This window comes from Sceloporus occidentalis, unplaced genomic scaffold (assembly GCF_023333645.1).
Source record: "Sceloporus occidentalis isolate IW3139 unplaced genomic scaffold, rSceOcc1.0.p SCAF_17, whole genome shotgun sequence".
NCBI lineage: Eukaryota > Metazoa > Chordata > Lepidosauria > Squamata > Phrynosomatidae > Sceloporus > Sceloporus occidentalis.
The window spans coordinates 11357386-11373248 of record NW_028316997.1 but is presented as its reverse complement, the minus strand read 5'-3'; the positions used below and the strand labels follow the sequence as shown (position 1 = coordinate 11373248).

At 39.0% G+C, this 15863-nt stretch overlaps 1 protein-coding gene across 1 annotated transcript in view; it reads left to right on the top strand.

Moving 5' to 3' along the window:
- Positions 1 to 7848: 7848 nt before the first annotated feature.
- The window catches only part of LOC149302850 (RNA helicase Mov10l1-like), a 39496-nt gene continuing 31481 nt past the window's right edge, over positions 7849 to 15863 (top strand). Inside the window, exons 1-4 of the mRNA XM_089482020.1 lie at positions 7849 to 7974; positions 11786 to 11945; positions 12087 to 12199; positions 12708 to 12898. Of these exons, the coding sequence (XP_089338146.1) occupies positions 7849 to 7974; positions 11786 to 11945; positions 12087 to 12199; positions 12708 to 12898 (590 nt within the window). The remainder of the gene's footprint in view (positions 7975 to 11785; positions 11946 to 12086; positions 12200 to 12707; positions 12899 to 15863) is intronic.

The window sequence follows — 15863 nt, the reverse complement described above, 5'->3', positions numbered from 1 at the left end:
CACCTGCCCCTTAAGCCCGCCGCAACTGCGACCGTGTCCGCCACTCTAAGGGGCCGGGAAGCCCCCACCAGGGCCGGCCTTAGGGGTCTGCAGCCGCACATGGCTTACATTAAAACATCGGGGGGGGGGTTAACGTTATTTTACATCCTCCATGTTAAATAAAGTTAACAAAAACTTTATTTAACATGGAGGATGTTAAATAAAGTAAAAAAAAACAAACCCTGATGTTTTAATTTAAACCCTGTGCGGCCGCACACCCCTAAGGCCGGCCCTGGTGGGACCCGGTCGCAGTTGAGGCGGGCTTAAGGGGCAGGTGCCCCTTATGCCCTGCGTTAATGAGGCCGCATAGGCCCAGTCAGTTCGGTCCTGACTGGGCCTATTTTAAGGTAGGGGCCTGGAGCTACAGCTCCATCAGCCCCTAAGTCAATCTAGCCCTGCCGCGGCCCGGCCCACCGGGCAAACACCCGGTTTGCCCGATGGCCAGTCCAGGCCTGCTTACATATATATATACACACACACACACACATGCTTTTCTCGTATCTTAAGGAAGAAAAGGTCATTAAGCAATACATGCATCCATCTGAGAAGCCACCAAACACCTTGCACCAATCCTGTTTAATCTAAATATATATATATATATATATATACTCACTGGTCACTTTTTTAGGTACATCTGTTCAATTGCTTGTTAACACAAATAGCTTCTCACATGGCAGCAACTCAATGCATTTAGGCATGTAGATGTGTTGAAGTTCAAACCGAGCATCAGAATTGGGAAGAAAGGGGATTTAAGTGACTTTGAATGTGGCATGAACGTGGTTCTGAATATTTCAGAAACTGATGATCTACTAGTATTTCACACACAACCATCTCTAGAGTTTACAGAAAATGATCCGAAAAGAGAGAAAACATCCAGTGAGCGGCAGTTGTGTGGATGAAAATGCCTTGCTGAGGAGAATGGGCAGACTGGTTCGAGATGACAGAAAGGCAACAGTAACTCAAATAACCACCAAGCTATGCAGAATACCATCTCTAAATGTACAACACGTAGAACCTTGAAGCAGATGGGCTACAGCAGCAGAAGACCACAGCGGGTGCCACTCCTGTCAGCTAAGAACACTGACACTACAATTCGCACAGGCTCAACAAAGAACGTAGTGCATGTTGGAGTCGATTTACTGCATGTCAATTTCCTTCTCCCCCTACTAGGTGACCTTATTTTTAAAATTAATTTTTTTGGTAAATGGACAAAGGGTAAAAAAACTATTTTATGAGTATATTGTCTTCAAACTATATATGCAGTGTATTTGGTATTTGTTTATGAAGTGATTGTATGATATATACGTTTTTTCTCACATTTTGTGCATGAGATAAAAAATAAAGTACTTCTTAGAATGTTTTAGGCAGATTGAGAGTATCATGGGTCTGTTGCTGAGGATTAAAATAGACTCTCGCACTCTCTTGTACCGCCAAGGGGAAGCAGGAACGCAGCGGAGTCACGTGACATGACGTAAATTCACGTGACTCCGCTGGGTTTCTGCTTCCCCTGTGCGGATTCAAGAGACGTTGCTCGCACACACTGTGCGGAGTTAATCTGGCCCTGCATCCGGGGACATTGTCCTCAAACCGGGGACTGTCCCCGGAAACAGTCTGTCCCCGGAAACAGTCTGTCCCTGGGACATCTGGTCACCCTACCTTACTGACTAAACTGAAAACAGGAAACATTACTATGGAAACTTACTGCCCATGCTCAGTAGCACTGCCACCAAAGCAGCAGCCAATCACATGTATGTTGGCAAGCAATCAGTGTTTAGATGGCGTACATGTGATTGGCTGCTGTTACTCCCATTGTTTTTACAATACATTTTATCTTAAGTGCACCAGCAGATTTTTTAGCGCTGTTACAATAGGGAGAGTGAAAACAAGTTAAGACATACTGGTACAAAATACCAGGGGTCTTTTTCTTGCAAGCTTACTATACATTAAGAAGGTGAGGGGCTGCTTCAGCTGCTTGGTATTAAGAGGATGTGTTTCTCTTGGCAGATGGGCTTGTAGTAAGCATTCAAGCAATAGTTGCATAGTTACAAAAAAACCCCTCCACAAATAATAAATATTTTTAATTCTAAACAATAATAATATACAACAAAATAAATATAGCATAGCATAATATGCGGTAGGAAATATCGCTATAAACATACCATTAAATACCCCAAAACACAATAATGGAAAAACTTAATAAAACAATGTGGAAACCCTAATAAAAACAATGAACAATGAACAAACTAACTTCTTCACTTTTACCCGTTAACAATATATGATGAAAATAAACATTCGTTGAATGCGGTTAAACTTCAACACATGGCCCTGAGTAGGCCTTATATCTCTGACTACTGTTTGCCCATGGAAATGTCCCCAGAATTGCCCTTTAGTTAATGGTAAAATATTTTTTCCAAATGAATGCAATAAAATAAACCTACTATAGCCACTGTTACAGTGAATATTACCCTTATATAATATACCAGTTATATGGTATATTTAAACAGACATGTAAAGTGTTTATATTAGGATAAGCAATGAGGACAAACACCACATCCATGTATTTGCATTAAAAATGTTCCCAGCTTTTGCCTAGCCCAAAGCAGTGAGGTTTTATTTTTCTATTTATTCTTTATTGTTTTATATAGCACCATCAGATTTTGTCGTTTATTGAATAAAATTACTAGTTTATATTCTGCAGTCCTGAATCTGACTCATATAACAAAATCTACCGATGTACATTAATACATATATGCAGATCATACATATTCTGTATATATGTATATATATATATATATATATATACACACACAACACAGTGCAGCTCACGATCAAGCTAACGAGGTTAACTGAAACACGATCTATACCTCAAGTGGAATCAACATATGGAAAAATACTAAAACAATTGTATCAGTCCTCAGTAAACCACAATGACATTTGGAAATGGCAGTTTAGGGAAATAAGAAAAATCTAGAAATATCTAGAAAAATAAGAAATATTATATTTCTAGATTTTTCTTATTTCCCTAAACCGCCATTTCCAAATGTCATTGTGGTTTACTGAGGACTGATGCAATTGTTTTAGTATATGTATATACCTGCAGATTATATACATATATACTGCGTATATATATAGATCATGTATGTATATGTGTATAAATATATAAACACACATGGTGCTTGTCTTTTTACATTTTAAACTGTATAACGAGATGGTGCACACACTAATGCTGGCTGCTCCTTCAAAGACACGCTCCTCCGTTGCACTTTTCCCCTCTCCTCTGGGCAGGTAGTCACATGATCGGATGACGTCATCATATGTCTCCTCGCTGCTGTCTCATTGCGCGTGTGGTGTTTGACAAGTTGAGGGGTTCTTAGCGTGTTTGGCTGATACTTGTGTGTTCCACCCTGGTCCTTTTTGCAAGTGGCCTGTAGAACGGCGAAGCCATGATCAGCCTGCTTTCCAGGGTGGGCTCCTATTTCTGGAGAAGAGCAGATTCTTGGGATGAGGTTGAACGTGGTGCAGGTATGGAGCCGGCTAAACGCGTGCTTTTGGGGGGGGTCGTTTTATAATACGCAGTTTCTGGTATTGGAACATTGCGTCGTTTCGGAATCGAAAAGTGAAATTGGATGTCTGTTCTTCCTGTAGACCACAGTTGAGCAACTCCCAATACGCACAGCCAAGTAGTTGGGTATGATAGCTTTTTCTTTTACAAGACATGATTACCCTGTTAATTCTTTCAGCTTCATCAAGTTGTTGGGATCCGTTTTATAGTGCCATTACCAGAGCTGACATCTACATCCATAACATCCTAGGCTTGTTTCTTTGTTAGGCCCAGGTGTTCTCCATGAAAATCGGATTTAAGACTCTGATCTAACTAGAGGAACAAGGGTCTCTTTATGTGTAGTCTCCATTGTGGCTTCCCAGCTTTACCAGGTTGTTATGGGACAAAGTGGATTACAATTCTAAACAAAAGTCTGAAATTGTGAGAAAATGTGTTTGAATGGACAGGCTAGGTTGGCCAAATGGTTCCTTTCTGCCTTCAAATGCTCTGTTTTTAGAAATATATTTCTGCAAGTAAACCCTACCACGATATTATGTAGTTTAGTTTGTATTTGCAGATTTGACCATAATATAATAACCCTTAACCTGTTATGGGATCTCAGGTCTTTCGGTAATGCTTTCACTTATAAATGGAAAATGTATGCTGAAAGACCACATGTTTTACTAAAGAATCATCTGCACTTTTAGTGTTTATTATTAAACGTTGTACAAACAAAAGTGCCCAAACCTGAATAAAATATTATCGTGTTTCAACTTATCCATTCTTTTAAAATTCTGTCTGACTTTGTGCAAACTTGGTTTTACATCTTATCTGTGAATGTCTGTTACATTTATTTTACAAGAGCAGTCATGTCACTGGCATTTTTGTGTCTCAGATAGGAATGTATTAAAACGTCCCCTTTTGCTATAAGTTTTCTATGTGAAACACTCTCAAAAGCCACTAAACTCAAGCCTTCTTAGGCTGGTGGCATGTTAACCTATGGCATGGAAATTCCCTTTGAGTGCCCAACATGTTGGCAGCACTGATGCTTGGTAATCAATTATATTATATACGTGATGAATCACTATAGTGTATTTTTAAACATGGAAGATAAGACCTTCCGTATGAAAAATAAACGTTGAGGCATAAAATATATTAAATGTAAGTATAAAAAGTCTGATTTGAGTAATTGATTGTTTTACCTTTTTTTTACCTTTTGTGCCATTCTGTAAAATCTTGATAGTTATATACCTGGGTACATCATTTAGAATAAGTACCACAATTTCATATATCATACATTTTCTGTTTTATATATTTGCAACATTGTGGCATTTAGGACTATAAAATACTGTCCTAGTCAAATCCCCAGTCAAAGAAGTTTGGTGCATGGCTGGGATGAGATTGAGACTTTCTTCTAAACACACCTGAACGAAAATCTTTAGTGCATACATCCCTAGCTATGTAGCGGTAGCTACTGATATGTTTGAAATTTATATTAAATTCCCGGGGTGGGGGGGAAGCAACTGTCTGATCTTCAGCAGCTACCCTCCACTTTAGTGTCCTGACATCGGTTGCCACTGAAAACACCCCCATTAAAATAAATGAGAACACTGACTGTATGCGCATGAGGGTCTGAAGGGACCCCAAACTGCAGCATTCACAGTCAGTGCTAGAGCTGACTGGAAGTTAAGTGTATTTGCAAATAGCTGGGGGAAGCGGAAACATGACTGTCTGGTTTTTGCAGAACCCCCCCCATGCATTTGCATAACAGACACCACAAAACTTTAAAGGGCCCCATAGCTATTTCATGCATTCAAGTGAATAGGATAGCTGGAGTGGCCCTTCAGACTATATCCTTTGACCCTGGCCTGCAAGGCATCACCTAAGAGGAACAGCTGTTTTTTGATGCATAAGTGCCCACAATCAAGCATTTACCCATTTCTTCATCTTTGTCATAAGGATTTTCTTAAAGGAATGGTCCAGCCATCGTATGCCAAATCGTAAATAATTCCTTGTTTAATCCGATTCATATTGTAAAATTTATATTGTTTCGAAGCACACCTTGTTTTTAAGGCAGTGATGGAGGAAGACACAAATAGCAGTTTTATGTGATATACTTTTTATCTATTGTAGTTAATCCATGTCTACTTATCAGACTGACACGAGCATTTGGCCATTTTTGTAAAACATTTATCTTTGTACCTCTGAACATACAACACGTTATCCATCTCTAGCCCCGCCACAAGGGGAATACAATGCTTGTGTTTCCACACCTGTTTGATTTACAGAGATGGCCTGTCATGATTAACTCATATAACGTAGTGGATGCATGGAAGGGTAACCCAGCAGAGGTGGTTAGTTTCTTTGTTTAGGCATTCAATGAGTTAATCTGAGGTTGATGTAAATGTTTTTGTGCATGCCCTCTGTATCTGTTCTGGCTAGAGGTGTCATCTTCCCAAAGGACCCCTGTGGTGATTCATGGCCTAACAGATAAGGACCCTGAGTTATAGGAATTCCATTCCTATCTTAAGTGGAGGGGTTTCCATCACCTTTACCCCACCATAACTTATTGGCACATCAAAGATGGGACCCGATTCTTGGGGATGGTGTCATATAATCAGTCATGTGGTCAGAGGGGCGTTTTGCTTGCAAAAGTCTGATTTAGGGACAATGCAGCGACCTCAAAGCAAAACTCCATGATATACTCTGATCGGAACAACATCGGAAGAATCCATCTGGACTTAAGGAGTTCCCACAGGCCTACTTATTGGAGAAACTCGTGAGTGAGGGTCCTGTGTTTAAGTCCCATTGTTTTTAAGAACTGTTTGCTGTTTTACTTTTATTTTGTATGTCTTGTTTTTGTAATTCTGGCACTGTGTAATCTTTGTCTTTTTGTTATTAAAATATTCATAATCCAAGTCTGTTTTTGGGCTCTAGTATTGATATCCGCAAACCCTAAGAGAGGATAACACGTTACCATATTGTTATTAAGTTTTACAGGATATATATATATATATATATATATATATATATATGTTAGTTGCCCGGGGTGGGTTGATATATATATAGAGATAAAGGTTCTAATTTGGATTTCTCACGAATCCGGTATCAAAATCGTGAGTGGTGGCAGACTACCTGGGGGGATACAGGCAGGATTTGGCGGTTAATTTGGTGTAATTTATGCCTTGTTAAGGGGTGAAGTTAGTAAATCCAGAGGCCTGGTGCTATTAACCCCTTCATGCCCACGCCCTCCACACAGTCACGGCTTGGCAAGTAGTCCTGACCGTGACATGGCCTTCTTTCACCAATTGTCCTGGATCATGTTTTCACCATGGGTCCTAAAGAAGTCTATCTTATAAAAAAAAAAAATCTATTACGGTTATTAACCCCTCCAGTCCCCTATGGACGTACCGGTACGTCCATAAAATGCATTGCAAGAAACCCTTATGGACATACATGTACGTCCTGACCTTCTTTCACGGGAGATCAGCCTGGATTCCCCTCTGTCAACATAAGCCAGCATCGCTGGCTTTCTGCTTCCTGATCTCCTGTAACGGCTGCAGGCACAAGTGCCGGAAAGCCGTAGTTTAAAATGTGCGATCGGGCATTCCTCTCCGGGTCGCGTCACTGCTGACGTCACCCGGAAGGTCATCGGAGGACAGGATATCCCCTGCCATGTCTGTCTAGACCCTGCTGGGATATCCGATCGCTCTGATGACACGCTGAGCACAGACACTGTGATCTCAATGCAAGATATTTTTGTGTGTGTGGCTGTTTTTGAATGGCTTTCTGTATATGAGAGTCTGATTTCTTTTATACTGTACCCAAGTGTGATAAACTCCTTCCTGAGAGTCTAAGGATGTTTATCTTGTTATGTCTAGCTAAGTTACTGCTGAGAAAATTATCCAATATCTCCTGTGTTTATTTTGCCTTTTTTTGTAAACCTGTGAAATGTAAGTTTTGTATTAAGGAAATTCTGTTTTAGCGTTATTAATGTCTGAGGAAGGGACCTAACAACTTGGTCTTGAAAGCTTGAAATTAATACATGGTATCATTTTAACTATACTTTTTCTCCTGTAATTGTCTTATTAATTACCAATAGACTGCGACATGCATGTATGCTACTTCTACTGGGGAAAGATGTAGCCCTATTCTCTATGTGGTTGTTAATTTAATGTTTTAAATGTGTTTTATTTTTCTCTTGTGCAGACTTCTCCATGGTTAGATATATAGATGGAGTGGTAACCCGTTTTTGCAATGGTTATGGCATGATAAATGACCAAGTTTATTTTACAAATGATGTCGTGATTGGCAGGGAGCCATTAAGCGTTGGACAAAAGGTCAATGTCGCATTTGAAGAAGATAGGACATCTGGAGGCTGGAGAGCTGTGAAAGTAAGTTGTATTAATAACTGACTTGGAATGTAACTGTTTCTGTTCAACAATAAATATGGAAGGAATATTCGTCAAATTTCTAGGTCATTTTAGACCATTCATATTCTGCTTTAACTTAAATAACTAGTTTAGTATTAACGTGCAGTTACAGCTCTCAAATCACCAGACCTATTGTCTACTACATTAGCAAGGAGATTGGACTTTTTATTGAGGTGTCTGTTGCTTACAGAGACTCTTCCATGTACTGCATGCTTCCTTTAAGACATTTATCTAAAGAATTTCAAATTGGATAAGTGTCAATGGAATTAGCTTTGAGCAAACATATATATTCTGGCGCTTTCGCACCAGAAAAGTGTGGAGCGCTAAAATAAATATTTTGTTTTTAGAACTCACCCTTTACAAGTAGTCGCTGGGTGGTAACATGTAACAGAAAAAACAGAAATACAAAAATATTAGTGCAGTATGTCTGTATATAGAAATAGACAGTGTGTGTGTGTGTGTATATATATACTCACTTCACCTAAATGTCTTTCTGTGGTTTTTTTTTTCCTCCCTTGCTCCGAGCCATAAAATTACCTGGCTCTGAGTTTTGTGGATTGTGAGTAATATAGGGTAGGCAGACCCTTCTTTGAAGCAGGTAGCAGCTGTAGCACACCAAATGTGTGCTAAAATCAACCCAACAAGTACCGGACATCCCAGATGCTGTACTGGAATGGGCAAAAATTCCCACAGAAACACTTGTGGAAAGCCTTCCCAGAAGAGTGGAGCTGTTATAGCTCCAAAGTGAGGAACAACTACATATTAATTTCTATGTAATTTGAATACTATGTCAACAAAGTCCCTGTTGGTGTAATGGTCAGGTGTCCCAATACTTTAATCCATAGTGTGTGTGCTTAAAAAAAAAAAAAAAAAGATTGTTAGCCATGGTTGCATATGTCTACCCAGAATCCCCAGCAGTGGTGGTAGCACTATTATGTGGGAAAAGCAAGTCTTTTGCCTTGCGTGGTGGATGTAGACGAGTGTTTAATAATGCTTACTAATATACAAGGGATGTTCTAAAAGTGCAGAAACATTTTAATTTTTGTTGGAGATGGTGAAGGCGTTTGAACCCTTTAATGTTCAAAAAAAAAATTCTAAACTGTATTGCAATAGTCCAGAATTTACCAGTCCCTCCCTGCAGTCAAACTGCCGATTGGCCCCGCCCATTTCCTATAGTGTCCACATGGCTCAGGAACTGAGTATAAAATGTAATATTTGGGCTGCTGAAAGTTAGGGTAGATGGGGGTTAATTTAGGGGCAGTTATAGTTAATGGGGTGTTTAGGGTTAATTTAGGGGCAGTTGTGGTTGATGGGGTCCTCAGAGTTAATTTAATGCTGAGGGTTAATTTAATTAATCTAAGTCAAACTGAGGGGACTCAAAACCTTGGGGGCAGTGAAGATTATTAATGTATTTATTTTCTAGGAGGCAGTGTGGTAAGCCTGGGCTCAAATGTGCATAACTGGGAGGCAGGTTGGGAAATAAAAACAAGAAATGCATTTTTAGCAAAGTTGTTTTTTTTGTTTTGTTCTACTGTTCGTTTTAACATCCTATGTTGCTTTTATTAAATTATTTTAAATGAAAAATTTACTTTTTTACTTTTTCATCCGATTAATCGGCCACATAATCAATTCTGAAAATAATCGTTAGTTGCAGCCCTAGTCAAAATATGCAAATATCTTTTGGCATGTCATATCTTAGGAGTGCCTCGTAAACAAAAAGCATAATAGTTTTGGAGATATGGACCCCGTTCAGCAAGCGCCTTTGGAAGCCATGACATCAATAATGAGTTATAAGGTTCCATCATGGCTTCTTTCTCTACTGGTATTAGCATAAATGCCCTTTAAATGTAGTTGACAAAGGAAATATTAATCTTGAACAGAGTTTATTCATGCAGGCTGGCACACTCCTAGACCCAAAACTACTTTCGTTCCTCAGCAAGTGCCATCGCAGGCATGTCGGATAAGGCCAGTATTAGAAGCAAGGAAGGGACCATTTGCTGTGGGATAAGCAAGGGCCGATTAAATCTTTTTTAAATATCTTGTTTATTCAGAAAAAAACAACTGATTTACTGGGTGCTCTGCATTGCCAAACTGACATCCCAGTTACATACTGGTCTTGCTGTCCTATTTTGGGCAGGTGGGGGGGGACTAGATCATATATTATAATATATATATCTTTTTAGAAAAGCAGAGCATACAGAGGTATAAATGAACATTAATATTTTAGAGCTTCTTGACCCAATGAGATATCTGATTCCTTTTAGAGTCTTGGAAGATTCCCCCACCCCTTAATTGGCAAAATGAAAAAAATAGCTTAATCAGATGTGTTTGCCTACTTTTGAATCAGTAGCAGGAAGAATAGGTGGAAGGGGTGAACTTGATGGACTTAGACAGATCTCTTCAAATGTGAAAAAACAATCATAAATTTACCATAACAAACACCTAATATAGGCTAGCTGGAAACCTTGATTTAAAGATGGAAACTCTTCCAGGTTATTATATACACATAAAAGCAGTGTTTTCTTCAGGACTATCCACTTAAGAATAACTTTGGAACATACCGTATTTGCTCGATTATAAGACGAGGTTTTTTCCAGAGCAAATGCTCTGAAAAATACCGGTCGTCTTCTAATCGGACCTCAAATAGGTCTGACTATGAGACTAAGATCCAGATCCCCCACAGCGATGCAGGGGACCTGGATCCTCCTGTGCTATGCCCCCCCCCCCCTCAACTTACCGGTGCTTCTGAGTCCCCGGTGCTTAGTCCGGGCAGCATGTGGAGTGGAAGTTGTCTACACGAATCGCGTAGAGTTCTACATGCTGCCCGGAGTAAGCACCGGGGACTCGGATGCAGGGGACCTGGATCCTCCTGTGTTATGCCCCCCCCACTACCGGGCAGTGCGTAAAGCTCTATGCGATTCGCGTAGTCAACTTCCGCTCTACGCGAATCGCATAGAGCCTTACGCGCTGCCCGGACTAAGCACCGGGGGACTCAGAAGCACCGGTAAGTTTGGAGGAGGGAGGGAGTGCTAAATGGGGGGCATAAGGCATTTCTGGAGGCAGAGGGCTCTGTGAAATGCCTTTTAACCCCCTTAATGCCACTCTGCCTCCAGAAATGCCTTTTAACCTTCTATAGGCCACTCTGCCTCCTGAAATGCCCTATACCTCCCTATATGCCACTCTGCCCCATAATATGCCTTTAAACCCCTAAATGCCAGAGTGGCATATAGGGGTATAAGGCATTTCTGGAGGCAGAGTGGCACATAGGGGGTCAAAAGGCATATCATGGGACACAGTGGCATATAGAGGGTTAAAAGGCTTATCATGGGGCACAGTGGCATATATGGGGTATAAGGCATTTCTGGGGCAGAGTGGAAAGCCTGGGGGCAGATGTGCATAACTGGGGGGGGGCAGGTTGGAAAAACAAAAGGAAATAAAAACAAAATATTTTTCACAATCGTAGCTTTTATTAACAAACGATTATTCACGTAGTTTACATGAATTAACATTTACTTTTTTCCAATAGGGTCGTCTTATATTCAGGCTTTTTCTTTTTTTCATAAATTAATATTCAGATTTTGGTCGTTTTATAATCAGGGTCGTCTTATAATCGAGCAAATACAGTAATTAAAAACAAGCTATTTGGAATATTTTTTTATTTTTTAACTGTAACCTAAATATGTCTCAAGACAAACCTTGAAAAACATCTTGGCAAATGGTCCGTTATGGTGACAAATCCTGTATAATTTCTAATTTGGCAATTTCTCTATAGGTGCAGACTATATCTGACAGATGGGAAGCTGACACTTCTGAAAATACAAATGCTTGGGATCTCGGCATAAAGATTTTAATTGGTAGCGTTACTTCCTGCAACAAAGATGGTGGAGATATTAACCAGACAACATATTTTTCGATGTGTAATGTATGTGAAGGTAATTATGAAACTGCAGTTAGCAAGTCACACGTACAGACTAAGGTGGGGGTTTGATTTATATTATTATTTCTGTAGATGAGGCCTTGTGACAATCTTTTGGCATATATGGATGCCATTTGCTTTTCTATTTTAATTACAGGATATGAGCCATACAAAGGAGACTGGGTAAAAGCAGAATATGTTATAAATCCATCAACATGGAGCAGTGAGGCATGCTTGGTAAAACCGCTTCGGTGTAAACGAGTAGACGAAGTAAGTATTTCAGGAGCATAGATTTGTGACAACTAACTAGTCCTGTAATAAATGCTCTATTGATGTAGACTGTGCTAAGTGACCATGTATTAGTAGTATTTTTCTGGAGAATACTGGTAGATGGGTAATTCCTAGGAATCCTGTACCAGTACCAAACATCCAAATGTATAAATAATTGGAACACGTGTATAATTATGCACATACGTATAGATAGATATAGATATATCTAAGAAATGAAAAAGCATTTTGCAGATTAATTAACCCACGCTTTGCTTGCACGGTCATTAAATCATAATTCCTCCCACACCGTCCCTTTTCCCCTATAGGTTTGTTTCATACCCATGAGATGTTTTTATCCAACCATGCACAAAATTTAAGGATGCATGCACATGTATATTTTCACCTCTCTATTTAATATGCAGATCAGAACAGACTCTACTTCTGTTTATGAAGTCGGGTTGTATTTTCAAATTCAGCTCAGTGTATGGTACTATTTTTCTGTTTTCAGGTCAGAATTTCTGCCTTTTATGGAAGAAGTGGAGTTGCAGATGAGAGTATATTCTTCACAATGGATTCCCTAAGGCTTCCTCAGGGCTATGAACCTAAACGAGGCGATCTTGTAAATGCAGTAGTTATAGAAAGTAACCAGTCGTGCTACGTATGGCGGGCTCTTTGCATTGCCCCAGCAAACAAAGACCGGTAACTAAAAGTATAAAGAAGATTTATTTTTATTGATTTAATCACCTTGATTCTTTCATGTGCCCTCTTGTAGATAGTGGGCTTAAACCCTGTAGTGATGACATGATAGGTAATGAAGAAATTCACCTGCAATTTTCAGCCAACATGTCTGTGACCTATCAGCAGCTTCTCACACTATTTGAAAATATTTGAAAAGAGCGGGCAGCCTACAAACACATACCAGATTACATTAATATTTTTTAAATAAAACAAAATGGGCAGATGGACTTAAACTCTCATCCCTCCCAGCTAAACTGATGAATATGATGGCAAATGGAGTACACAAAAGTCGGTGCACTTGTAATTCAAAAAGGATGGCATTGTGGAAATTTTTAAATTTTTTCTTTTCCCCCCATCTTCAAAATGGCAGCAAACCATAGGGTTTTTTATCCTGAATCCTTTTGGGCAGGACAGGATCTGGAAATAGAGTTAAAAGTCACACTACTACTACTACTACTCTTTCCCTTCTTACAGGCTATAAAGCCTACACTAACCCACAGATCCCTAGTATTTCCTGTCCTTGGCAGGGACGGTGTTATAAACTTGCAGAAATTATTCTAGAAATCCTTGTAACTCTTTATTAACAGTTTAGAAGGTTTGTAGAGGTAACATAGTAACCGTCATGAAATCAGCAATTTCTGCTCTACATATCCTTACCCAACATCCTCACGTCATGCGACTTCTCTCAAATCTTTTTCTGTGTGCCTGACATCACAGCTATGATATATATATATATATATATATATATATATATATATATATATATATATATATACACATACACATACACAGCACCAGATCTAGAGAAGGCATCACAGATGAGTAGTGTTTTTCTGTTTTCTTAGTTGGGTTGGTTAGCTCGGATGCCCATCCTTTACAGTTCTTTAGGGATTTGATCGCATCATCTTGTAAGTGCCGCTGAAGAAGACCAGCATACTTGTTTGAATCTCCAGCAGTTCTGTTTTGTCACTGGATTGTCTAGGTACTCCCTGCTATTGCGGTTTGGCATAGCTCTTCAAGCCTTAACCGGTTGAGGACGTTCCATGCTGTTACAAGATTTTATGCCTTGTAGACCCGGTGAGGACGTATTACGCGCCATCAGAATTACGCCATAATTTGTGCATGGAAAGTATTAAAATACTCTGGGGTGTCTAGTTTTCAAAAACCGTATGGTTTGATGGGGGTAAATTGAAGAGGCTTCAAAGATGTCCCAAATAGTATAGAGGACAGGATGATCAGATTTTTATATTTATTTATTTTATATATATTATACATACATAACACCGGATATGTCTATACTCAAGGCAAATATTAATAATATAATTTATTTAGTGTGTTGTTGTTTTTTTTTGTTAGATGAGTAAAATATTTTGCAAAAAAAGGTAACAAAAGCCTAGCTAAACATTGCAGACATGTTTAAAATAGCCTCTGTCACAAATGGTACAAAAAAAATGTTGTACCCTTTGACAGAGGGTTTATTAACATTTTTGAAGTTTTCATGTTAGGTATAATTTTCCTGTCTCTCATTAGGTGTACCCACACAAGTTGTATATTGGGGATTTGTTTTGCAGAACAAGAGCTTTTGTCGGATACCTTCAAATTTCTTATAGAAATAATAAAGTATGGTGACTATATGACAGACATTGGTGCCCTGTGATGTCATTGGTCATTAAGGGTTTTACAAAAACGATTGGGGGAAAAAAACACTAAATTATAATATTTGCCTTGAGTATAGAAATATGCAGTTTTTTTTTTATATATATTTTTTTTTTCAAGTAATAGGGCAGTAGGTACAAGTAGGCATGTTGCAATTTCAAAATTTTTCAAATCTGGTCATCCTGCCCCCTATCCTATTTGGAACATCTTTGAAGCTGGCCTGTTTAATTTATCGCTATCAAACCATATGATTTTTGAAAACTAGACACCCCAGATACTGTAATGGGTTGCTTAGTTAGGGCAATGGATACCCTATGAACCCTTCGCCTGTCCCTCAGGATAGTCTCCAGCCTCAGGAGTCTAATAGATGGATCTTTGTCTTTGATCACAAAAGTAGTCACGACCACCATGATTGTGAAGAACAAATTGAACATTTTATTGTTGTAAAACATAGCCTAATATATCCACAGAATTGCATTAACATAGATAAACAGGTACATGTATACAACCCAATGTGGCAAAGGCTGATTTAATTTCTTGTATCATTCATGTTTAGCTGTAATTTTCTTTTTCGTTTACTGAACCCACACAAGTTATATATTGTTTTTTCCAGGACAAGAAGGGCTTTCTTTAGATGTCATTGTTTTGATTGTATCCTATCACCATTAAAAAGTAAAAAATACGGTGAAAAGGACTTTCTGACTTTTACTTGAAAAATATTTTACTCCTCTATAAAAGCTAATGAAAAAACCTGCTAAATAGATTCTACTATTAGTCTGGAAATACCCAAGGTTTTTATTTAATTTTTTTTTTATTTTGCTTTTTTCTGCACGTTATGGGGCAAGTACAAGTAGCAATTTCAAAACCATTTTTTCCAAATCTGGTAATTCTTTTCCCATGTGCCATTTTGGGTATCTTTGAAGCCAGCCAATGCAATTTACCCAATCAAACCATATATTATAGAAGACTAGACACCCCAGGGTATTTCAGATGCTGGTATTTTAACTCTTTCCATGCATTAATTCTACCGCCAGTCTTTGCAGGGATTGGCTGGGAGAAAAGGGGCCGGGCCAATTGTCAGAGTGACTTCAGGGAGGGACTGTAGTAACTGCTGTGAGTCACACTGAATGAAACGGATTATAAAATGAGGGGTATTTTCAGAGCATTTGCTCTGAAAAAAACCCTCATTTTATAATCGATACATAGATTCAACTAATCGATAATGAAATTCGTTGCCAATGAATTTCATTATCTATTTTATCGGTTGGTT